At 38.6% G+C, this 26952-nt stretch overlaps 1 protein-coding gene across 2 annotated transcripts; it reads left to right on the top strand.

Annotated features, from left to right (window-relative positions):
* The first annotated feature begins 20908 nt into the window (after window positions 1-20908).
* Window positions 20909-23330, top strand: LOC104115966 (actin-like). 2 transcript variants are annotated; one of them, XM_009626711.4, is made up of 5 exons: window positions 20909-21047; window positions 21358-21432; window positions 21519-21912; window positions 21999-22612; window positions 22939-23330. In XM_009626711.4, the coding sequence occupies exons 2-5, from the start codon at window positions 21373-21375 to the stop codon at window positions 23002-23004; spliced, it is 1134 nt and encodes a 377-aa protein (XP_009625006.1). In that variant the 5' UTR covers window positions 20909-21047; window positions 21358-21372; the 3' UTR covers window positions 23005-23330. The 2 variants fall into 2 exon arrangements, with proteins under 2 accessions (XP_009625006.1, XP_009625007.1); XM_009626712.4 differs by lacking the exon at window positions 20909-21047 and adding an exon at window positions 21070-21108 and having other exon boundaries at window positions 22939-23167.
* Window positions 23331-26952: the final 3622 nt, after the last annotated feature.

Genomic DNA, 26952 nt, shown 5'->3' with positions numbered 1-26952 from the left:
TTCAAAATGGTAAGTATCTTGCCTAACCTTGAGTAGGGGAATTACCCCTTAGGCATTGAGTCTTATATAAAAATTGTGTAATTGAAAACCATGTACGCGAGGTGACGAGTACGTAATTGGTTTATATGTGCATATTATATCAGTTGAAATTCGTAGACACCCTTAAGTATTAAATTGAAAAATTGTTGTAACTTATTAAATCCCTTAATTGTCATGCCTCATTCCTTATTTGCCGAGGTTGTTTTTATATGATAATTTGGTGTGATTGCCACTTGCCTTTTATGTGAACTCTGTGTTTGTTTGTGTTGCCATTTTTATGGAAAACACTTTCATTATTGATTTTACCTACAGATAATTTAAATGGAAAATTTAGTTAATAAGATGAATAAATCTATTTATTTCTTGAAGTTGTGATTTAAAAGATGTGTTGTTCCTTGATGAATTACTTTTCAGTTCACGTTGTTGAAAATTTGGTATTGAATTATAAAGGCCGTGAATCATATTGAGGCAAAGTGCCAAATTATGAAATATTATTCGGTTGAGTTGTTCATTCCCGAATATTTTGTTAAGATGTTGTACACATTATGATCGAGTCGTGGGCTCCTTATTGTGGAAAAATAATGTATTGTTGATTTCTGTGGAAAGGTGTAATTTTTGAGCACTTGATGTGCAATTTGTGATATGTTGTGATATGTGAGCACTTGAGGTGCAAGTTGTATTATGCTGTGATATTTGGGCACTTGAGGTGCGATTTGTGAAATATTGTGATATTGATACGCATGCGGTGATATTAGGCTAGGGTGTTGAAACGCATGCGGTGAAATAAGGGTGGCTTGAAACGCGTGGCTAGTAGGGGAACTACTAAAAGTCATGCAGCGTGATAAGGGTGGTTAAAACGCGGGATGCTATTTCGGAAAAAATGATTTTTTTAAAAATAATAATTTTGAAGGCTCCCGCGGTGATATAAGGAAATGAGATATTGTGAATTTATTTATGATTTGGGACTACGAGGCGGTACCTCGGGAGTGCCCTGTTGATATTTTTTTATTTATGTTCTTGTCTTAGGTAATTTTGTTTCATTTACTATGTAAATTCTTGTCTTCTTCCGTGATGTACTAGCTAACATTTTTATTATATGTTTTGTGCTCCTAGTTGTATTATGTTGGTTTTGGCCGTTTAGCACGAGACTCTGAAGAAGTATATTTCTGATTTTTCTTACTGATTTTCGATGATTGAGTTGATTAAATAAAAGAAATTATTATTATATTTTAAATTAAATAGTTTTACATCCAAATCAGTAGTTTATCTGATGCTTTAATTTAAGTGCAATGTTATTTTCTTCACCCAAATGATTTCTAAAACAAATTCATTTCTTTGTTAATTTCTTACTTGATTTAAAAATTGTAAAATCACTTTAGTGGAAATAAATTGATCATGTGGATCTTATATACATTGATATTATTGGCACGTGAGTTGTCCGTACAGTTGTGATGGAAATATGGGCACGAGGTGCCGTAGAAATATGAAAGTGGGCTGAGACCCGTATGTTTATGATTTTGAAATGAGGTGTCACAAGGTGACTTTTATTTGAAAGAATTATATTCAAAATATTATTTCAAAGAATTATATTCGAAAGATATTTATTTGAAAGAATTATATTTGAAAGATATTTATTTGAAGGAAGTATATTCAAAATATATTTATTGGTAAGGATTATATTCTAAAGATTACTATTTGAAAAACTTTTAGGTGAAAGATTTATAATTGAAGGACTTGATTAAATGGTTGTACTTGTATTAATTATGTGTAGGTCAATTTGGAGTCGTTTGGGGAAAGTTAGGAATTTGAAGGTTTTGAGAAGTTTGACCAGAAGTGGAGTTTTTTATATCAGGGTCGGATTCCGATTCCGGATGTTGGAGTAGGTCCGTAATGTCAAATGTGACTTGTGTGCAAAATTTGAGATCAATCGGACATGATTTGATAGGTTTCGACATCGAATGTAGAGGTTTAAAATTCTAAAGTTCATTAAGCTTGGAATGGGGTGCGATTCATGAATTCGACGTTGTTTGATATGATTTGAAGGCTCGACTAAGTTCGTAATGTGTTATGGGACGTGTTGGTATAATTGGTTGAGGTCCCGAGGACCTCGGGTGAATTCCGGATGGTCAACGGATCAAGTTTGGACTTGGAAGAAAAGATGAGGCAGCTGATATCTGGTGTGATCGCACCTACGCAAAAGGGGCTACATGTGCGAGCAAATGGTCGCGGGTAAGGTTTGGGCGAAGCTGGGCAGTGATCGCAGGTGTGAAGGGTTGTCCGCACCTGCGAAGGCGCAGAAGCAGAAGGAAAGGCGCAGGTGCGGAGTTGAGCTAGCCAGAGGGAATGCGCAAGTGCAAGGTTATTGCCGCAACTGCGAGACCGTAGATGCGACGAAGAGGCCGTATGTGCGGATGTCGGGGCTAGGCAGTGTCTCCTTTAAAGCGAGGGTTTGGATCTATCTCATTTCATTTTCGCCTGTGGGAGCCGATTTTGGAGCACATTGGTGTGCCATCTTCATCAATCATAATTGGGTAAGTGCTTTTTTCACAATTTTGAGTTAAATACATGAGTTTATATGGATTTGAACATGGAAATTAGTATAAATTGTGGGGTTTCGGTAGAAACCTAGAATTTGGTATTTTAGATTTTGACCACGAAATTGGGTATGGAATTGAGAATAAATCATATATTTGATTTCATAAGGTTATGGCTAATTATTATCTTCAAAAATTTTCGGAATCCGGGCACGTGGGCCCGAGGAGGGGTTTTATCGACTTTTCGAGCGGAGTTGAAAATTGTTGTAAATTGATTACTTTTGAGTATTAGATCATATTTTGATTGGGTTGCATCTTATTTGACTAGTTGTGGAGCGTTGGGCATCGATTTGAGTTGATTGAATGGTTTGAGAGCCGGATATGGAACTTCGGAGCGAGGTAAGTCTCCTTTGTAACCTTGTAAGAGGGACTTAACCCCATAGGTGAATTAAATAAATGTTTGTACCTAATTATGGGGGGCTACGTACGTACGAGGTGACGAGAGTCCGTACATAGCTACTATTATGCTATTGTCCGGGTAGTTTAGGACCCGTATCATACTATACTTGGAATGTTTGTGCCCTTACTTGCTAATATAATCACTTAGTCATGATAGAAATTGATAAAAGAATTGTATAATGTTAAATTCACTTACTTGAAGGTTTGTATGAGATACTTGATTGTAAATGAGATACTTGTGTTTTCTTGAAAATAATTGTTATTTGTGGATCAGGCCGAGCGCCTCGGTAGTAAATAGATGCATCTATGGTTCGCGCCATTCGACCCTCTAGCAGTGCACAATTTAAATATTTGTTGGATCGGGCCGTACGACCTCGGCATGATTTGCGCATGACTTAATTGATTGTTTTGGAATTTATTGATAATTGATATGGCCTCATTGGCCGGGGATTTAAATTGTTAAAAGATGAAAATAAATTTGGAAATTCCCTATTAACAAGAGAATTACTTATCTGCTTCATGTTATTGTGTTTACCGTTGCCTCATAAAATTCATAATTCATCATATCATTGGTATATTAATTATAGCCCATAGTAAGTGTCCGAATCGACCCCTCGTCACTACTTCTTCAAGGTTAGGCGGGATACTTACTGGGTACGCATTGATTTACGTACTCATGCTATACTTACTGCACATTTTTGTGCAGGTACACATATGTTTAGCGGCCTTGTGGGCGCAGAGGCGCAATTATGGCGGGGACTTAGGTGAGCTGCATTTTATACGACGCTCCGCAGCCAACAGAGTCTCCTTCAGAGTATTTGTATTTTCTTTTCTGTCCAAATTTATATTTCAGACAGTTATTGTATTTTATTTTATTCCCTAGTAAATACTCATGCACTTGTGACAACGGGTTTTGGGATAATTATGGGATTATTCAGTATCGAAATTTGCGAAAAACATTATTATTAACTCTGTGAAGGAAATTTATGATTTCAAAAATATTAAAGATGAGGACCAAATTTAGTATTTATTATTGACTTGCCTGACAGTGGTGTCCGGTGCCATCACGACCTTTAATGGATTTTGGGTCGTGACAATATGGTATCAGAGCTCTAGGTTCACTTAGGTCTCACGAGTCATGATCGAATCTAGTAGAGTCTTGCAGATCGGTACGGGGACGTCTGTACTTATCTTCGAGAGGCTATAGGGATGTTAGGATCACCTCCCTTCTTGATTCTCATCGTGCGATTTGATTCCTTTGATGCTTATGCCTTCATTTCCTTCCCATTCAATCTTATGCGATGTGAAGTGCTTGTTATCGATCGAGAATCGAGGAATTGTAATGGTACTACATATGTGGTGTGGGATGTTTCTCTCTGTGTAGTTGATTGGGCTATTGTTGTCGCCTTGTGGAAGGATATTCTGTCATTTCAACTCAGTAGCTGTACTTCTGAGAGCTTTGAGGCTATGCACAGGTTGCTATGATGCTCGTGAGTTGTTATCGCACAATATTGAGGTAATGGTAGGATGCCTGCCAATGTCTCGGGGCAGTGAATGACTTCAAGGGAGGTTTACTCAGTGCCTGATTCAGAGATTCGGTATTTTACTTCTGACGAAGGAAAGACAATCGAACTAAGAATGTTCATACTTAGGTTGATGGAGTAGCGGGACTCGATATTTTTCGAGTGTGGTGGAATCTTCGCCTATGATGTGGCATCATCATCCTTGATTGGTTATAATGTGTTTAGTTTGCCGGTGTTATGGTTTCCTTCAATTCGCCTTTGGGGCAGGGTATTGTGAAATGATGCCGGGGAAGCGACTGTAAGGGAGCGCAATGTGCAATGGTTCAGGACCGAAGCGGTGTTCCTAGTATTGATGGCTCGAGAAAGATGATCCTCGGAAGGGTTTAAAGTTAGTAGCAATCTATTGGTTCAAATGCTACAGAGATAGATTTTTATTTAAGGCAACAATTGGGTAGTGAAGGATGAGGAAAGACATGTGGGAGGTGTCTTGCGGTGGTTAAATTTCCAGAAGGCCAAGTGTGAGAAACAGAAGTTGAGTGGTTACTTAAAGGAGAGGGTTTGACCAAAGTGGGAGAGTAGCTGAGTAGCATATGAGTTCTGTGGTAGGATGACTACACGCCTTGAGAAAGGTTTTGAGTGATTTGGGATTTAGGGTGGACACTGACTGGGTCTATAGACCTAATTTGGAGCATCGGCTGTTTTACGGTGGGAGATTGGATGTGATAGGAAGGAGTTGCTCAATATGAAGAAGGATACAACCTGACTTTGGACTAGGAGATATTATCGCACCTTTAGTTGATGTCCATGAGGAGTGAACGGGTTTGTACAGCTGGTGAATGAGCACGGGCTCAGGATGGGTTACCGATTTTGTAGTAATTGTACTCAGTGCAGCGTTGTTGGGTGATGTCGGCATGGAATTTCCACAAATGGATTATCTCCTATGAGCAGTTCAGCGGTTGCATGGTGGACGAAGCTTTTATGGAGAATTCTACTGGCTATCCAGTAAGAGGTCGGATATGTAAATGTGGCTAGTAATTCGAAGTGTTCATGAAAGGTTTAACAGAAAGATTTTGATAAATTTGGCGAGTTGCGTATGCAGGATCATGTCATCGATGAAGAAAGAATCTTGGTGGGTTCCAGGTTTATGCAATGGTAGCTTCGATCAAAGTGGGAGAGTCCACCGTCTACGATTGGATAGTATGGTCAGTTACTTATGCGGTTTCTGGTTATCGGTGTATTGGTGGGTCATTACGACTAAGGAAATAAAACATCGATGGTAATTTGAGCAAAGGATTTGGGGGATGTGTGCCATATTTGGCCTTATTGATTCATGTTCAGGCTTTGGGAAGACTCAGAGTTTATGCTTCGTGTAGATGTAATGTACAGGGAAAGTGAGACAGCCGGGTGTTTCCTTCAGAAAGTGTCCATGTGCTAGCAGGACTTTGGAGTTGATCATGTTTGGGAACAAGTCAGAGTAAGTGACTCTTACTAACGGTCTTAGTGGATTCAAAAAAAAAATTAAAGTGCGGTGCCTAAGGATTTTGAGCCCGTAATAAGGTTAAGTATCGAGCTTTTGCAGCAGATTATGAAAGGGGCTTGGAGTGTTCTGTGTTATCTTCGGGTTGTGGTGTAACATTGGAGAGATGAAAGAAAATAACTTGGGACTCATAGAGAATTATCAAAATAGGTGTACCAATTGAAGATGCGAATATGCGCACATGGAGGGTATGAGATGGTTCGTGGAATTTGGGACAGCGTGGTCTCGTGAAATAAGGTCACTCGGGATGAGTGCGGATTTAGGTTCGTGGTGTAAAGAATGGAGCTATTATTAATTCTAAGGAAAGTTAAGAATAAATTGGGAAAATACGGGTCGGCTAACAATGGTTGAATTGTCATGATGGTGGCAATGATCAGTTCCTTCAGCGCATTGAGTTATGCATGTGATTTGTGGAGGTACGTGCGAGGCTTGACGGCTTCTGTTCGAAGGAATTCAAGTATTATGGAATGTTATGTGTAGATGGATCCCAGAAGAGTTATGGTGGTTTAGACCACTACTTGTGGTTGGCATTTTCTGCGGATATAAGAATTCAGTCACGTGTTGTAATGGTTCTCTTGAAATGAGTTAAGTAGAAGGTTTCTATATGATGAAGTGTTTACCCTATTTAGTGGTTCAGAAGTTATGAAGAAATTCTTGTACTCTTGCGTATTGGCGTGATTAAGTGCATCGAATAGCATGGAAATTAGAAGTTGAGGATAGAGGTTGCGTTTCGGTATTGACAAGAATGTCACCAGCTCGGACGAGCAGAAAAGATTAGAGGTTTAAAGCAAGCTGGTACTGTAATCAGCGTCACCTGATAGCAGTTTCATGTGTAAGAGGCTTTGGGTATTGATTTGCGGGTCTTTGATTTGCTTTACAGTATTAGTATGGCCGGTGGAATGGATGCGTAGACTTGTTATCTGGTGCGGAAGGTCGTGAGAGCGTATTCCACGGGAAAATTGTATAAGTATGACCTGTAGTCACTTAATTGATCAAAGATTGAGACCAAGTATGGAGATTGTGGTACTATCGCTAATTTGAGAAATTATGCCTAAATGGCACTCTATTCAGTTGGTTGAGAATTTTGAATGTTTGTTTCGAAGTCGATGGTTGTTCTTGCGTGTCATAGGAAAAGGGGTCATTGTGAATCCTTGAGGGATTATATACCCAAGCGTGGTATGATCAAAATTCATTTGAGGTCCGTTGATGGGTCCAAATATGGATGCGTACGCTACACCAGCCTGGGTGTGTTCATTCGGTATAGCATTCCTTATGGAAGAATATTCGGGCGTGGGATGTTAATTTCGTCACCAACTATTTCGTGTGTTATATTTAATGTTCCATGTGAACTGTGAGATGGCTTGATTATTTGTACAATGTGTTGAGTTCCCGCACAGCGATGGTGTTGTGTGAGCAGGATGGCTCTCGAGATGCAGATCATATATCGCACTGTAGTTGTGCTTGAGTTTTATAGTGTATGGCGCTATCTGTCTCCCCGGGGATGATATTATGCACCTAGCGTGCTTGTGGCCGATATTCGGGTATTTTAGTAATAATGAGCATTCTAGCTCGGTAAGTATTTCCTTATAGATTTTTTTGTTTTGTGCGGATCGGGTGGCACGCCGCCACGGGTATGTTGTTTGGATCGGGTTGCACACCGCAACAGTGTGATGTTGAGTACAGTCCCCTATATTCTATTTTGTGTGTTTTGTGTTTCATTTTCTGAGGAAGGTTCATGACACCTTTTGGGTTGTCTAATTAGTTACGTGCGTTGAGTAGTCCCTTCCAGAGTTCAATTTCCTTATGTATCATTCAAGTTTGTATCTTATTGGCACATTGTGGCACCACATGAGATTTTTGGCAGATTCTGAGGTGGCTTATTTCCTGGGCAGCTTATACTAGGAGAGACGGGATTATTGGACCTGGGGTCAGTGTGATTAGATAGGTATGAGGCACAGTTAAAGAGTAAATATCGGTATTCAATTCAGAATGAGGTAATGGTTCTGTCAAGGGGAGAAACTTAATGAATGGTTGACTCGGCAGTTGGTTGTAAATTTCTACGCATCTTTTCCGATGTGGCAGCATTACAAGAGTTAGAGCAGGACATGTGTGTGGCATGAGGTGTGTTGTGAACATCAGGTTCGTGGAATTTTGGCTATTGTTATCAGAGGATGTTATTATGGTTATGTGAATTATGCGGTGCATGGTGTGAATTCAGCAAAGGTATACAGTCACATTTTGGTACATCATATGGTGATTGAGACGGTTCATATGTTGGAAACAGGCCTGGTAGAAGATTCCGATTGTTGGAATTTGGCTCTAAGGCTAATTTGACTAAATAAAAGGAGTATCTTCAGATTTACTCGAGCCAGTGTGCTCAACTGAGTTGTGGTAGCACGGGTAGGTGCACGAGGTGCTAAATAGTGATTTCGGACAACTCCAGTGCAGTTCTTAGCACGTTCGAGGACGAACATATGTTTAAGTGGGAGAGAATGTAACGACTCGACCGGTCGTTTTCAGCTCCAGCACGTCATTCGGCGGTTCAAGGCCTTAAGTGGCTTCGCTTCAGGTGTTATGACTTGTACGTGGGGTCGGAATTAAATTTTGGGAAATTCAGAGTCGATTTGGAAAGAAAATTCTCATTTCGAAAGCTTTAAGTTGGAAGAATTGACTAAGGGATTTTAGAGTAAACGTCCTCAGAAATGGGATTTGAGGGTTCCAGCAGGTTCGTATGATGATTTCAAACTTGGGCGTATGTTTGGAAAGGGTTTTGGATGCCCCGGGAGCTTTTCGGCACCTATTGTTGAAGTCAGCATTTTAAAAGAATTTCATAAATTTGGGTTGAGGTGTATTTCAATGTTATCGATGACCGTTTGGAATTCTGAGTCTGAGAATAGCTCTGCATGGTGATTCCGGTATTGGGAGCACATCTGAAAGTAGATTTGGAGGTCTGTAGGTCAATTTGGAGTCGTTTGGCGAAAGTTAGGAATTTGAAGGTTTTGAGAAGTTTGACCGGAAGTGGACTTTTTGATATTGGGGTCTGATTCTCATTCCGGAAGTTGGAGTAGGTTAGTAATGTCAAATTTGACTTGTGTGCAAAATTTGAGGTCAATCAGATGTGATTTGATAGGTTTCGGCATCTAATATAGAAGTTTGAGATTCTAAAGTTCATTAAGTTTGGAATGGGGTACGATTCATGAATAAGACGTTGTTTGATATGATTTGAAGGCTCGACTAAGTTCATAATGTATTTTGGGACGTGTTGGTATAATTGATTAAGGTCCCGAGGGCCTCGGGTGGATTCCAAATGGTCAACGGATCGAGTTTGGACTTGGAAGAAAAGATGAGGCAGCTGATATCTGGTGTGATCGCACCTGCGCAAAAAGGGCCGCAGGTGCGAGCAAATGGTCGTAGGTAAGGTTTGGGCGAAGCTGGGCAGTGATCGCAGGTGCGAAGGGTTGTCCGCACCCGCGAAGGCACAGATGCGGAAGGAAAGGCGCAGGTGCGGAGTCGAGCTAGGCAGAGGGAATACGCAGGTGCGAGGTTATGGCCGCACCTGCAAGACCGCAGATGCGACGAAGAGGCTGCAGGAGCGGAAGTCGGGGCTGGGTAGTGTCTCCTTTAAAGCGAGGGTTTGGCTCTATCTCATTTCATTTTCGCCCATGGAAGCCGATTTTGGATCACATTGGAGTGCCATCTTGATCAATCATAATGCGGTAAGTGCTTTCTTTACAATTTTGAGTTAAATACATGAGTTTATATGGATTTGAACATGGAAATTAATATAAATTATGGGTTTTTTTTGGTAGAAAACCTAGAATTTGGTATTTTGGATGTTGACCACGAATTTGGGCATGGAATTGGAAATAAATCATATATTTGAGTTCATAAAGGCTATGGGTAATGATTATCTTCAAAAATATTCGAAATCTGGGCACGTGGGCCCGATGGGGGGTTTAATCGACTTTTCGAACGGAGTTTGAAATTGTTGTAAATTGTTTACTTTTGAGTATTAGAGTATATTTTGATTGGGTTGCATCTTATTTGACTAGTTGTGGAGCGTTGGGCATCGATTTGATTTGATTGAATGGCTTGGGAGCCAGTTATGGAACTTCGGAGTGAGGTAAGTCTCCTTTCTAATCTTGTAAGAGGGAATTAACCCCATAGGTGAATTAAATAAACGTTTGTTCCTAATTATGGGGGCTACGTACGTGCGAAGTGACGAGAGTCCGTACGTAACTACTATTATGCTATTGTCCGGGTAGTTTAGGACCCGTATCATGCTATACTTGGAATGTTAGTGCCCTTACTTGCTAATATAATCACTTAGGCATGATAGAAATTGATAAATGAATTGTATAAGGTTAAATTAACTTACTTGAAAGTTTGTATGAGATACTTGACTGTAAATGAGAAACTTGTGTTTTCTTGAAAATAATTGTTATTTGTGGATCGTGCCGAGCGCCTCGGTAGTAAATAGATGCATCTATGGTTCGCGTCATTCGACCCTCTGGCAGTGCACAATTTAAATATTTATTGGATCGGGCCGTACGACCTCGGCATGATTTGCGCATGACTTAATTGATTGTTTTGGAATTTATTGATAATTGATATGGCCTCATTGGCCGGGGATTTAAATTGTTAAAATATGAAAATAAATTTGGAAATCCCCTACTAACAAGAGAATTACTTATCTGCCTCATGTTATTGTGTTTACCATTGCCTCATAAAATCCATAATTCATCATATCATTGGTATATTAATTATAGCCCATAGTAAGTGTCCGAGTCAACCCCTCGTCACTACTTATTTGAGGTTAGGCGGGATACTTACTGGGTACGCGTTGATTTACGTACTCATGCTACACTTGCTGCACATTTTTGTGCAGGTAAACATATGTTTAGCGGCCTTGGGGGCGCAGAGGCATGATTATGGCGGGAACTTAGGTCAGCTGCATTCTATATGACGCTCCGCAGCCAACAAAGTCTCCTTTAGAGTATTTGTATTTTCTTTTCTGTCCAAATTTATATTTCGGACAGTTATTGTATTTTATTTCGTTCCCTAGTAAATGCTCATGCACTTGTGACACCGGGTTTTGGGATGATTATGGGATTATTCAGTATCGAAATTTGCGAAAAACATTATTATTTACTCTGTGAAGTTCATCATTTATTATTTAATTGAAGGAAATTTATGATTTCAAAAATATTAAAGATGAGGACCAAATTTAGTATTTATTGTTGGATTACCTGACAGTGGTGTCCGACGCCATCACGGCCTTTAACGGATTTTGGTCGTGACACAACTGAGATGGTATTGTCGGACCCCTATTAAATTTATGGTGACGTAGAATCACCTTTGAGTATGTGTGCAGTAAATACATTCAATAAATTAAGTCCTCAGAAAGATTCTTGGCACGTTCGAGGACGAACGTATGTTTAAAAGGGGGAGAATGTAACGACCCGACTTGTCATTTTAAGAATTAACGCCTCGTTCAGTGACTTAAGGTCCCGAGAAGCTTCGTAATATGTATTATGACCCGCGTGTGTGGTCGAGTTTGATTTTCGAAAGATTCAGAATTAAACTGAGAGAACAATTCTCATTTTTGAAGCTTAAATGAAAAGAGTTGACCGGAGTTTGACTTTTGAGAAAACGACTCCGGAATGGAATTTCGATGATTACAATAGCTTCGTATGGTAATTTTGGACTTAGGAGTGTGTCTAGAAAATTATTTGGAAGCCCGTAGTTAAATTAGGCTTGAAATAGCGAAAATATGAAGTTTAAGTTGGACGTTTGACCGGGGAGTTGACTTTTTGATATCGGGGTCGGAATCCAGTTCTGAAAATTTTTATAGGTGTGTTATGTCATTTATGACTTATGTGCAAAATTTGAGGTCATTCGGACTTGATTTGATAGGTTTCGGTGTCGAATGTAGAAGTTGGAATTTCTTAGTTTCATTAAGCTTAAATTGGGGCATGATTCGTGGTTTTAGCGTTGTTTGATGTGATTTGAGGCTTCGACTAAGTTCGTATGATGTTCTAGTACTTGTTGATATATTTGGTTAAGGTCCCGAGGGGCTCGGGTGAGTTTCGGAGTGGTTTCGGACCATTTCTAGGCCATTTTAAATTGCTGATTTTTGTCCACAGAGGTGTGCATCGCGATCACGAACATTAGGTTCATGAAGAGGAAACAGCAGTTTGGGGCCTTGTGAATCGCGATCGCGGAAGCTATTTCGCGATTGCGTAGAACAAACCTTTGCTGCACTGACCGACTTTGAAAGCTTATATCACGCAATCTATAAGGAATTTGGAGATGATCCAAAAATGAAAGTTGTAGCCCTTTGTGTCTAATATTCAGAATCGGTAAACATTTGTAATTTGGAGTTGTGTACAAAATGTTATGGTGGATACACTACATGTTATTTGGGAAGAGTTTGGAAATCTCTATTGCATAGGGCTAACTTTGGAACCTTATATATGACAATCTATAAGGAATTATGAGATGAACAACATATGAAAGTTATATCCCTTGGAGTCTAGTTTTCTGAAAGTCAAACCATTTATCATTTGGAGTTTTGTATAAAATGTTATGACCATTACACTAGAGGCTGTCTGGAAGAGCTGTGCACTTGTTATTCGCGATCGTGAAGCATTTTCCGCGATCACGAAAGGCAATTTTTGGGTTGAGAAAAATTGTGCTTCGCGATCGCAAAACATTTTTCGTGATCGCGAAGAGTAAATACCTGGGCAGTAGCTATATTTCAAGGTTTCAACCATTTTTAATATATTTGGAGCTATGGAGCTAGGATTGAAGTGATATTTGAGGCGATTTTCATCATATGGATTGGGGTAAGTGTTCTATATCCGAAAGTGATTATATTTCATGATTCTATGGTTATATTCATCATTTATTTTGGATTTAAATGGAAAAAATCAAGATTTTTGTAAAACTTTTCCAGGACGAAAATTTAAGATTTGGAGGTCGAGTTATTATCAGAATTTGGTAAAATTGGCATGGTTGAACTCGTATCGGAATGAGTGTTCGAATTTCGTAAAAATTCTTCCGGGTTCTGAGAGGCGAGCCCCGCGTTGATTTTGGTTGACTATTTAGAATAAAATTTTAAGTTGACGTTTTATTATCCGGAATTATTTTCGATGAATTTTAATGAAGTTATACAATTAATTTGGATAGATTTGAGATGTACGGAGATCAATTCAAGCAAGAAGGCGATTTTGGAATATCGGCATAAATTCAAAAAGGTAAGTATCTTGCCTAACCTTTAGTGGGAGAATTACCCCTTAGGCATTGAGTCTTATGTGGAAATTGTGTAATTGAAAACCATGTACGCGAGGTGACGAGTACGTACTCGGTTTATATGTGCATATTATATCGGTTAAAATTCGTGGATGCCCTTAAGTATTAAATTGGAAAATTGTTGTAACTTATTAAATCCCTTAATTGTCATGCCTCATTCCTTGTTTGCCGAGGTTGTTTTTATATGATAATGTGGTATGATTGCCACTTGACTTTTATGTGAACTCTGTGTTTGTTTGAGTTGCCATTTTTATGGAAAACACTTTCATTATTGATTTTACCTCAGATAATTTAAATGGAAAACACGTTGTTGAAAATTTGGTATTGAATTATAAAGGTCGTGAATCATATTGAGGCAAAGTGCCAAATTATGAAATATTATTCGGTTGAGTTACTCACTCCCGAATATTTTGTTAAGATGTTGTACACATTATGATCGAGTTGTGGGCTCCTTATTGTGAAAAAATAATGTATTGTTGATTTCTGTAGAAAGTTATAATATTTGAGCATTTGATGTACAATTTGTGATATGTTGTAATATTTGAGCACTTGATGTGCAATTTATGATATGTTGTGATATATGAGCACTTGAGGTGCAAGTTGTATTATGCTGTGATATTTGGCCACTTGTGGTGCGTTTTGTGAAATATTGTGATATTGATACGCATGCGGTGATATAAGGTCAGGGTGTTGAAACGCATGCGGTGAGATAAGGGTGGCTTGAAATGCGTGGCTAGTAGGAGAACTACTAGAAGTCATGCGGTGTGATATGGGTGGCTAAAACGCGGGATGCTATTTCGAAAAAAATAATTTCTTAAGAAACTTAAATGTGAAGGCTCCCGCGGTGATATAAGAAAATGAGATATTGTGAATTTATTTATGATTTGGGATTACGAGGCGGTACCTCGGGAGTGCCCTGTTGATATTATTTTATTTATGTTCTTGTCTTGGGTGATTTTGTTTCATTTAATATGTAAATTCTTGTCTTCTTCCGTGATGTACTAGTTGATTTTATTATAATGTATTTTGTGCTCCTAGTTGTATTGTGTTGGCTTTGGCTTTTTAGTACGAGACTCTGAAGAAGTATATTTCTGGTTTTTCTTACTGATTTTAGATGATTGAGTTAATTTAAATAAAAGAAATTATTATTATATTTTAAATTAAATAGTTTTACATCCAAATCAGTAGTTTATCTGATGCTTTAATTTAAGTGCAATGTTATTTTCTTCACCCAAATAATTTATAAAATAAATTCATTTTTTGTTGATTTCTTACTTGATTTAAAAATTATAAACTCACTTTAGTGGAAATAAATTGATCATGTGGATCTTATATATATTGATATTATTGGCACGTGAGTTGTCCGTGCAATTGTGATAGAAATATGGGCACGAGGTGCCGTGAAAATATGGAAGTGGGCTGAGACCCGTATGTTTATGATTTTGAAATGAGGTGTCACAAGGTGACTTTTATTTGAAATAATTATATTCAAAATATTATTTCAAAGAATTATATTCGAAAGATATTTATTTGAAAGAATATATTTGAAAGATATTTATTTGAAGGAAGTATATTCGAAATATATTTATTGGTAAGGATTATATTCTAAAGATTATTATTTGAAAAACTTTTAGGTAAGAGATTTATAATTGAAGGACTAGATTAAATGGTTGTACTTGTATTCATTATTTGTTGAGCAATATTTATGGTGTTCTTGTTGTCCTGTTGTTTATATCACTGGTTAATTATTGTTGCTTTCATTGCTATTTGTTTCCTATTATTTTTGTATGCTATATTGCACAAGTTATTAGACTAGTGAGTGTCTTGACTGTACCTCGTCACTACTCCACCGTGGTTAGTCTTGATACTTACTGGGTACCAACTGTGGTGTACTCATACTATACTTTTGCACATTTTTGTGCAGAGCCAGGTATTGGAGATATTAGACTTGGACAGAGTTAGAGTGTGATCGCAAGGACTTAAGGTAGATTTGCTTGGTCATCGCAGTCACTTGGAGTCTTTCCATTTTATTGTACTGTCAACTCTATTTTGAACAGTATTGTATATTCGATCCTTGAAATTATTGCATGTATTCAGTTAGAGTTCGTGACTCAGTATTACCAGTCTTGGGAGGTTTCCATAATTGTTTCCGCTGTTGGTTTTTGGCACCTATATTGAATTAGAAAAAAATGGATTGAAATATAATTGTAATTGGCTTACCTAGTCTTAGAGACTAAGTGTCATCACGATGCATGTGGTGAGATTTTGGGTAGTGATAGTAATAAATAGATCCTTCGTTATAAAAAAAAAGATTATGTTATACGTTTAATTAACATTATTCAATATACATACATTATCATGGATCGCCCGATTGTTCATCCCGGACCCGTTTCATGTGAGCTATGTATGCTACATACGGGCCATAAATCTTCCCATGTATGGGATGGAGATTTACTTAGTTAGAACTTCCCTTCACGACGCATTAATAATTTTTGGGAGCTTATCAAGGAGCACACACTACATCACTGCACTATCGAGTGCCTGACTTGGACTGGTTTTTATCGAGTCATAGAGATTGGTTGATTATAGTTTGACTGGCCATTGATCACGGCTTTGATCGAACGCTGGAGGCCAAAGACACAGATTGGTTGATTATAGTTTGACTGGCCATTGATCACGGCTTTGATCGAACGCTGGAGGCCAAAGACACTCTCATATGTCGACATCATGCTCCATTTTCAGTGTTGGCATCATGCTCCATTGTCAAATCTGGTTCCCCATTGTTATTCTCATCTGTGAATGTTAGTTCCTCATTGTCATTCTCAACTGTGAAGGGTGCTTCATTGCCTGGCTCATTAGGGTTGTTTTCATAGTCACTGTCATCTTCCTCACTCTGTGTATTTGCCATATTCTGATTCAGAATATCATTATCGCCTAACTTAGTTAGGACAACACAGTCATGTTGCTCATTATACATGCACAACAAATCAAATAATCAATATCTTATACATTTCAACACAATTCATTAACTTTAAAGCTTAAACCTACCATTCATAATTGTAGATCGCACATAATGCAGTCTATTCTTACTTGTGTTAGTCTATCCATACATGTTTTAAATGACTTTGTTAACAATTGTTCTACATCCTACTTGATAATTTTCCCTTATGCTTTAGTTGAACTTGTTGCCTCTTTTATTGTTACATGTTGTCTCTTTAATTGTTGATCATCATTATTTGAAGTCATTGTACCTGTTATCTCCTTCATTGTTGATTATCATTATTTGAAGTCATTATTACATGTTATCTCTTTCATTGCTATTATTCGTATTTGAAGTTATCGGTATATGCTATATCTTCCATTGTGAGTTATTCTTATTTAGTATCGTGGTTACACATTATCTTTCTCATTGTTGAGTTATTGGTGTTGAAGTTGTGAAAGTCGTTATCACATTGAGGCAAAATTGTTAATTGTTGAGATATATTTCTTGTTGAAAAATTTACATTCATTGTTATTGTTGATATTTTTGTACACATTGTGATTGAGCCATGGGCTATTGTTGTGGAAACATTGATATTGATTATTGGCAAGATGTGACATATGGCCACTTATGGTGCGAGTTATTATTGTGATGTGATATTGATGCGCACACGGCTGTATAAGGATAGGGGTTAATGTGCATGCGGCAGTTTAAGGTAGGACTTATGTGCGTGTTTGCTTGTAAGGGAATTACGTGAAGCCACGCAGTGTCATAAGGTGGGCTAAAGTGCGTGTAGCTATTTTGGAAAAAAAATATTTTCAAAATTATTTAAATGTAAGGCTCACGTGGAGATATAAGAAATATTGTGATTGAAATTGAGAAATGTGAATACGAGGCGATATCTTGGTTGTGATTCTTGATATATACGAGGCGGTACCTTGGTTTTGATTCTTATTGTGCACGAGGTGGTACCTTGTTATGATTCTTGTTGTTTATCTCATGTTGCAAAGAGTTTTTGGTGGGAACACTTCTTGTTATTTTGTTCCTCCTTGTTCTATCAGTTATTGTCCGTATATGATCAATGTGGTTCTCTTTAATTGATTCCTTTACATTATCTCCATGCTTACAAATTCCGATATTAGTTCATGTTATTAACTTATTTTGTATCAGTTATTTCTACGCCTTCTATTATTTATCGTTATTATATTTACATATGGTTTATTTATATCGTACTAGGTATCTCTACCTCGCCTCATCACTACTCTACCGAGGTTAGACTTGATACTTACTGGGTACTGTAATAGCGTTCTCATACTACGCTTCTGCACATCTTTCTGTGCAAATCCAGGTACGTCTACTCGTGTCGGACGCTAATGATCGACTGTCAGCTGTTTTTTGAAGACTTTAAGGTATACCTGCTCGGCATCCGCAGTCCTCGCAGTGACCTTCCTTTATCTTTACTTCCTATTGTATTTTTGTTTAGACAGTGATGTAGTAGATATTCTAGTTTACTCTGTAGAGCTTATGACTCAGTTCTACCGGTTTTAGGAAGTGTGTTGTTGAGATTCTATTTCGGAAGATTATATGAGTTTATCAGTCTTTCTTTAGTATTTCTGTTAATTATTTCTGTCAACTAGGTGCCATCACGACATCCTAAGGAGGAAAATTGGGGTCGTGACAAGTTGGTATCAGAGCTCTAGGTTCATAGGTGCTACGAGTCATAAGTAAGTTTAGTAGAGTCTTGTGAATCAGTACGGAGACGTTTGTACTTATCTTCGAGAGGCTACAGAACTGTTAGGAAACTTCACTTCTTTGATTCCTTATCGTGCGAATTGGTTGACTTCAAAAATTAAATCTTGGACTTTCTATTCTCTCACAGATGGTAAGGACACGCACTGCTGGATTCGGCGATCAGACACCCGTGCCCCCTACTAGAGCCGCGAGAGGCCGGGGCCGGGGCAGAGGCCGAGGTGGGGCACGTGGTGCAGCTAGAGCACACGCCCAACTGCGACAGATGAGCCACTAGTAGATACAGTTGGGGGATAGGTACCCGAGGCACCTGTTGCCACCCCTCCGCTTCAGGAGACCCTCGCACAGTTCTTGAGTATGTTTGGTACTCTAGTTCAGGCGAGGTTGATTCCACTTGCACCAGCCACATCTCAGGCTGGGGGAGAAGCTTAGACTCCCGCAGCCTGTACTCCAGAGTAGCGGGTCCATGTTGAGTCAGTTCCGGTAGTGCGAGACTTCCCAGATGTATTTCCAGCAGATCTTCTAGGCATGCCGACTGATAGGGATATCGATTTTTATATGACTTGTTGTTGGGCACTCAACCCATTTCTGTTCCCCATAACGTATAGCCCCAGCGGAGCTGAAGGAGTTAAAGGAGCAGTTACAAGAGTTGCTTTTGGCCTAGTGTGTCACCTTGGGGTGCTCCGGTCTTGTTTGTGAAGAAGAAGGATGGTTCTATGCGCATGTGTATTGATTATCGGCAGTTTACAAGGTTATAGTGAAGAACGGGTATCAATCTTGTTTTGGTATTTCTGTTAATTATTTCTGTCAAGTTATTATTATTAAATGTTAGGCTTACCTAGTCTTAGAAACTAAGTGTCATCACGACATCCTAAGGAGTGAAATTGGGGTCGTGACAATACGTTAACGGGATTCAGCCTTTTTTAGCACCTATTTTGCTCACTTGAGTTCAAAAAATTATTTTTTTTTGTTCCGGACTCACAATTTTATCTATCGCATTCTTTTACGTGCGAGTCTGATTTTTTTTCTCATGAATAAATCATATAAAAAATATTTTGATAATGAATAATGGCGGTGAAATTGAGACTCACACGTCTTTTTTACTACCATATTGAACTATGCAATTGTATAATCCAAATGTTTAACTTATTAGAAATATCATTTTTTTGTCTACTTATTTATGTTTTCAACAGAAGTAATTTCAGGGATGATCATTCCATTTTTACTTTATTGCACCAAAATTACTAAATTATTTTTTGCGACGAAAAATCACCCAATTATCTAAGTATTATAAAAAGTTACTAAATAATTTTTTGTTTAACCAAAAAGTCACTTAATTAACTTATCAAAGAAACTATCCCATCTGTTTTCTTCTAGCGACTTTTTATGTACTAAGACAATGTTGAATAATATTTTTTATAAAAATAGTTTAGAGATATTCAAGGCACATAAGTAAAGTTAATTAAATGACTGTTTCGTTACTACAAAAGGTTTAGTGACTTTGATAAAATAAAGTGAAAGTTTTAATGATCATTCATCAAATTATCCGATCCAGAAAACTAAAACAAAATTAAATGACATAAACATCCAGATTGGAAGAAATTTACACTTAATGAACTTAGCTTCTGAGATCTCCAACTGAAATTAATTACACACGACTTTGAATTGCTGGAAGGACGAAGGCTCTGCAAAATTTTCAGAGACAATAGCAATTCCTCATGTATTTATTGAGTTAAGACGTTGAAATCATTCATGCATGTGGACAAATGATTAATTTCCTAAAAATTTAAAAAGGAAAAGCTGTCGAGATCACATGCATGAAATGAAAAGATGAATAAATTAAAATGCCAAACGAAAATATAATATAGAAATTAATCAATGCACGTGAAGTTGATTCTATTTTATTCTATTCTACATATCGCGATACAAATATTTTATAATGGGATTCCAAAATCATCTTCCAGCCGCTATCTTATCTTAATGGAACAAGAACCAACGAATTATGAAACTTAAGTGCATGCTATGATGTAGGAGTAATGTTTATATATAATTGACTTTGTGATTCCTGGCTTAGTACGTAATCTTTGTCTAATTTTTCATGCCCCTCAATTAATGGATCAGAGTGTGCTATTTACTTCTGATGATTTTTTTTGTTCAAGTTTACGTCTGATGTAATATTTCCTTTTCCCACATTGAAAGTATGTAGGTCAAATAGTACTCGGTGGTTGGTTCGATGTGATTTTTTAATTAGGAATAGGTCAAATAAATTCTGCTAATGGGCATACGCGGAACCAATGGACTTTGTAACAGAGTTTTACATTAACATTGTAATTTAATTAACATGTTAACATGCCTTCTCTTTTTCTTATTACCGATTCCACTTATAATAGAAAATTACCTCTGGTTACTTTATAGGTATCTGATATAAAAATTCATTTACACATTTATTTAGTCTACAGAAATTAAATTTACCATAAATATATCGTTATTAACAAATTATTGCAAGGTAGTGCCACAATCCATAAAGAACAATTAAAATAAGCACTAATAATGACAAGTTAATTCTAGTGTCACTAGCTCAAATCTCAGTGAATTTTTAGTCAGCATAACCCAAGTGGACCTCAACAAAAGCAGTTATTAGAAGTTAGCGGTAATGAGTGTATGAGGCCTAATTAGTGGAGACTTGCAAAGGTAAGGAACAAATGAGAGAAAAATTGAGAGGATATGCAAGATTTTCGAAAGCAAGAAATGCGGTTTCCACCAAAACTTTGCACTTATAACCAATTTCAGCTTTAAAAGTTTCAGCTTTGGCTCCTCATTTTCCCTCAGTTTTTCCTTTTCTTGTTCTATAATATTGGAACTAATTCCAGCCTCTACTGTCCCAGGACCTCCACCTATAAGCCCCCAAAAAAGTAATATTTCTCTTTGCATAGTAGTTTTTGCGAGGTGCTATGTTTTCTACGTTTTAATTTGGTCAGTTATGATTCGAGTGCCAATAACATTATGCCATAAGTTTGGAAATATATTATCTAGTCTTTTTGTTATTGGATTTGAAATATAGAGGTCTAACTAATCATGAAAAGTCTAATGTCTACCTCACCCTTACCCATTATAAGATTTTGACAGTCTTATCTAGGCTAATATGTTGTGATTTTCTTTTTCCTCAGTTCATTATTTGTTACTTGCATCTTTCTAATTTGAGGCTTTCATTTTTGTTCATAGCTGTTTTAGGAAAAAATGGCAGATGGTGAAGATATCCAGCCACTTGTCTGTGATAATGGGACTGGAATGGTTAAGGTACCACCAAATAACATTCATTAAAATTCAACTCTATCCCAAGTCATAAAATTCCTCTTTTGATTTGTTTTAATGTCATTTAATAGGCTGGATTTGCTGGAGATGATGCTCCAAGAGCAGTATTCCCTAGCATTGTCGGTCGCCCTCGTCACACAGGAGTAATGGTAGGAATGGGACAGAAAGATGCATATGTAGGAGATGAAGCTCAATCCAAACGTGGTATTCTCACATTAAAATACCCAATTGAGCACGGTATTGTTAGCAATTGGGATGACATGGAAAAGATTTGGCATCATACTTTTTACAACGAACTTCGTGTTGCTCCAGAGGAGCACCCTGTTCTACTCACTGAAGCACCTCTTAACCCAAAGGCTAATCGTGAAAAGATGACACAAATCATGTTTGAGACATTTAATACTCCTGCTATGTATGTTGCCATACAAGCCGTTCTATCCTTATACGCCAGTGGTCGTACAACAGGTAAGTTGTTTCGACAGAAATTAGTTTTGTGACTTTACTGTAATAAACTGAACGTTTGCTGATCATTTAGGAAATTTCTAATGTAGGTATTGTCCTGGACTCTGGTGATGGTGTGAGTCACACTGTCCCAATCTACGAGGGATACGCTCTACCACATGCTATTTTACGTCTTGATTTGGCGGGTCGTGACCTTACTGATCACCTAATGAAAATCTTGACCGAGCGGGGTTACTCATTCACCACCACAGCTGAAAGGGAAATTGTGAGGGACGTGAAGGAAAAACTCTCATACATTGCTCTTGATTTCGAGCAAGAACTAGAGACATCAAAGACTAGTTCTTCTGTTGAGAAGAGCTATGAGTTGCCTGATGGACAAGTTATTACAATTGGTTCTGAGCGTTTCCGATGCCCAGAAGTTCTTTTCCAGCCTTCAATGATTGGAATGGAAGCTGCTGGTATTCATGAAACGACATACAATTCGATCATGAAGTGTGATGTGGATATCAGGAAGGATCTTTATGGAAACATTGTACTTAGTGGTGGTTCGACTATGTTTAATGGAATTGCTGATAGAATGAGTAAGGAAATAACTGCATTGGCTCCAAGCAGCATGAAAATTAAGGTTGTAGCTCCACCAGAAAGGAAATATAGTGTTTGGATTGGAGGCTCTATTTTGGCTTCTCTAAGTACCTTCCAACAGGTTAGTAAAATCTTCAAACTCAACTTAATTAAAGCACTTATGTTTGTTGTAATTACTACATAAAATTTTACTTGAGTTTATGGTCTTTTGCCATATCATAGCACTTGTAGGCACTGTTACATGTGCAAAGTTCAGTTACATCACATTATGTCTGAGTTTGCAAGTTTCATCTGCATATATATATATATATTTCTGTTTCCTCCTATTACTCTCTATCTCTTTGCTTATGTTTATTTTACTACTTTTATTATGGTTATAGTCTTATAGATATATGCTACTATAAAAAGGTGGGAAAGACTAATTATGCGTTATACTTTGAAATGCAGATGTGGATTGCAAAGGCTGAGTACGATGAGTCTGGTCCCTCCATCGTCCATAGAAAATGCTTCTAATTCTTTATAACCGCGGGTAAAGGAATTTTCCAGAATTGGCAGAAAATCCAGATCTTTTAGTGACATTCTTGTTATGAACCTTTGGCCTTTAATTGTAACACGAATTGTTTCCAAGTATCTGTATATTACATGCAGAAATATAAACGTCCAATTAGTCTGAGAATGATAGTGCCATTATAGTTTCACACTTGTGCTAATATGTTAGCGTGATTTTTGGGGCTAGTCTGTGAAATATTGTGTCAAAGACGACTACATAAGAAGATAAAATTTGTAAGGTATTGTAATTAATATTTCTTCTCTATATCTTACAATGTTCAAGGACGAAATTGCAGCTTTTTCACTCTGCCTTGGTTGGAAAAAAAATCCCTCTGAACTATATAAAAAACATTACTGATTCTTACTCATTATTTTATTGAATGCTGTCGAAGTGCAGTTGTATGGGGTAAAATACACTATGTTAAGTGGCCGCTTAAGAGAGTGACACGTGGAACTTAAGGCGGAGGATAGTTAGAACCGAAGGAAATTATCCTGTTTGTCACCGGAAAGAATGACACTCGTAAAGACGCAACAAATACCCTCCGATCGGTAGTATTTAATGAAGAATATTCCACGGCATTTAGTGCACTGCCCGTTACAGACAATTTGTCATTCATGCTCACCGTTACACCTTCATCATTAACCCTCATAATTGACATTAGAGAAGGGCACGATCCTAGGACTTTATTCCCTAGACGTAGCTATAAATACTGAGCTATGTTATCATTGTAAAGGGGACGACTTTTATGGAAAATTTACGCTATAATCGATTAAAAGCTTTATACAATTTCACTTTCTTGTTCCTTGGTTTCATCACTGTTATGTCACAAAGTTCTGCCCCCGGAATTACTGTTTTTCGTGATTTCATCTTCATTTCAAGGCTAAGTATTGTGCATTTCTTTAATTATTTTATTATTTCAGGATCAAATTAATTCACTTGTCTAGAAACCACATATAAATTCAATTTTTTTATTTTACGGATAAACAGTTTGGTGCCCACTGTGGGGCCTAGACAGCCGTGTAATTAAGTTAATCCTTGCCTCTTTTACTAACGTGTTTTGATTATTTGTCTTAGTAAAAAAAAAAACATAAAAAATGGCAGATAATGGTGTTAACAACACACACAATCCTGATGTTCAAGGAGACCAGCCTCATCTCGAGGTTTCGATCAGTGATACCCACAATGAGGAGAATGATGCCATGCCGGTCCGCGACAGGCAGTACGCGCGACATGTTCGGGAGGCAACTCCCGATGATGCTGAAGAGGAGCAAGTTGTTGATGCGGTATCACACGGCAGGATAAGGTTATGACGAAGTTGAAGCAGGCGTTATCGGGGGCTTCCAATAACGCGAATAGACGAGGTCCAGTTCCTCCCGGCGCTCCCGCAAATCAAACAACGCAGAGGGTCGACAACAACACCCCGAGGTCGATGTTGGTTCTGATGGGGCTAGGGGGAGCGAATCCGGACCCAATAACGAAAATGATCCCTTTAAGAATGAACTCTTACGATTTATGAGAGAAGTGAACGCCCGCATGGACCAAATTCCGGGCGCACCACCAGTGCTGAAAGGTCCGGACTCAAAGAAGTATACTCAGTTATCGTACAAACCAAGCGGGGCACCAGAATTAATCCTGAAACGGTTTAAAATGCCCGACGTGCCAAAGTATGATGGTACTTCAGACCCTCAGGAGCATATCACCACCTATACAACGGCGGTGAAGGGGAATGATTTAGCTCCTCACGAGATTGAATCTGTTTTGCTGAAAAATTTTGGAGACACTCTCACGAGTGGAGCCTTGACGTGGTATTCGTCGTTACCCGAGCATTCCATAGATTCCTTTGAGATGCTCACGGATTCTTTTATTAAGGCTCATGCCAGGGCCAGAAAGGTGCAGGCCCGAAAGGCCGACATATTCAGAATTGTACAAGGAGAATCCGAGTTGCTGCGAGAGTTCGTTACCCGATTCCAAAAGGAGAGGATGTTGCTCTCGGTTGTTCCGGATAAATGGGCGGCTGAAGCATTCACCAAGGGTCTGAATCCGAGAAGTCCATACGCTTCCTAGAGACTGAAGGAAAGCTTGCTTGAGTTCCAAGCAACGACTTGGGCGGATGTCCACAACCGGTAGGAGTCAAAGATAAGGATCGAAGATGATCAGGTTGGCTTCCTGTCGTCGGCAAAAGGACGGGAGAAGAATAAAGAAAAATCAAAAGACGATTTCGACACGAACAGACGCTCTTCGAGGGGCCGATTTTTGCCCTACGAACGGACTGAAAGCCGCGGTAGAGGCTTCCGATCAGCAGACAAGTTCGCTACTGACAGAAGGACTGATCGCGATTGAAACAATAGATCATTGCAGGAAAAGGAAGCATCAGGTATGCGGGATCCTTCCTACCCCAGGGTTTCAGAATACAATTTTAATGTTAGTGTAGTAAAGTTGGTATGAGCTATGAGAAACATTAAAGAAGCACGGTTTGCGAAGCCGATGAGATCTGATTCTAGCCAGAGGGATCCCAACTTGTGATGTGAATACTACGGGACGAATGGCCACCGGACTGGGGACTACCGACATCTCTGGGAAGAAGTGGAGACACTATTGAAGAATGGGCATCTCAGAGAATTCTTAAGTAACCGGGCCAAGAACAACTGTGGTCACAACCGGAATAATGCGGAACCCTCGAAAGCAAGAGAAGATCCCCCGTGCTAGACGATCAATATGATCTTCGAGGGGAACGAGATAAACGGGGTCACCTTCTCGACAACAAAAAAAGACAAAAGTATCAATTACCCATAGCAAGAGACTCAGGGAAGTTGCTGAAGATGACATCACTTTCACGGAGAAAGACGCAGACGGATTGTTGCTACCGCACAACGACGCATTGGTAATTTCTTTAAATGTGCTAGAATTTAAAATCAAACGTGTTTTTAGTGGATCCACAAAGTTCGGCCAATATCATACAATGGAGAGTATTGGAGCAAGCTAAACTCACCAGAAACATTATTCCGGCCACAAAACTCCTTGGTGGATTCAACCTCGCGAGTGTGACAAACCGAGGAGAGATTTTGTTGCCCACGAACGCTGAAGGAGTGATAAAAATGACTCTTTTTGAAGTGGTGGATGGTGATATGGGATATAATATTATTCTGGGAAGACCGTGGTTGCACGAGATGAGAGTTGTACCATTAATGTATCATCCATTGCTGAAATTTCCAACACCCGAAGGAATTAAACAGATAAGGGACGACCAACCGATGGCAAGGGAGATGAATGCGATTTTGGTCTCCAATAGCTAAGGGAAGGAGCACGCGGCATAGCAACTACAAGAACCGGCGCCCGCTCCCGAATCGAATGAGGTTAGCCCGGGGGTAGAAGCGTTGGAATCTTATCAGGTGCCAAGGTATTTCCAGGTACCAGAAGAGACGAATGCAATAAAATCTATGGCATAAGAGCTCGAGCAAGTTGCATTGTTTGAAAAGTTCTTAGAAAGGAAATTTCACTTGGGGACAAGACTGCAGCCCGAGCTTAGGTCTGGCTTTATTGAATTTCTTAAATTTAATGCGGATTATTTTGCATGGTCGCATGAGGACATGACAGGTATCCCCACGGAGGTGGCTGTACAAAAGCTAAGTTTGGATCCCAATCCCTCTGGTAAGACAAAAGAAATGCCCTATTGCGGAGGCTAGGAATAAATTCGTCAAAGAAGAGGTAACTCGCTTACTTGATATCGGTTCTATCCGAGAGGTAAAGTATCCAGACTGGCTAGCTAATGTAGTAGTAGTTCCTAAGAAGAACAATAAATTTTGCATGTGTGTAGATTATAAGAACTTGAATAAGGCGTGCCCGAAAGACTCGTTCCCACTGCCTAACATCGATCAAATGATTGATACGACGGCAGGGTACGAGTTAATGAG

This window comes from Nicotiana tomentosiformis, chromosome 6 (genome assembly GCF_000390325.3).
Source record: "Nicotiana tomentosiformis chromosome 6, ASM39032v3, whole genome shotgun sequence".
Taxonomy (NCBI): Eukaryota; Viridiplantae; Streptophyta; class Magnoliopsida; order Solanales; family Solanaceae; genus Nicotiana; species Nicotiana tomentosiformis.
The sequence above is the reverse complement of the archived record's forward strand: the minus strand, read 5'-3'. Positions and strand labels throughout refer to the sequence as shown.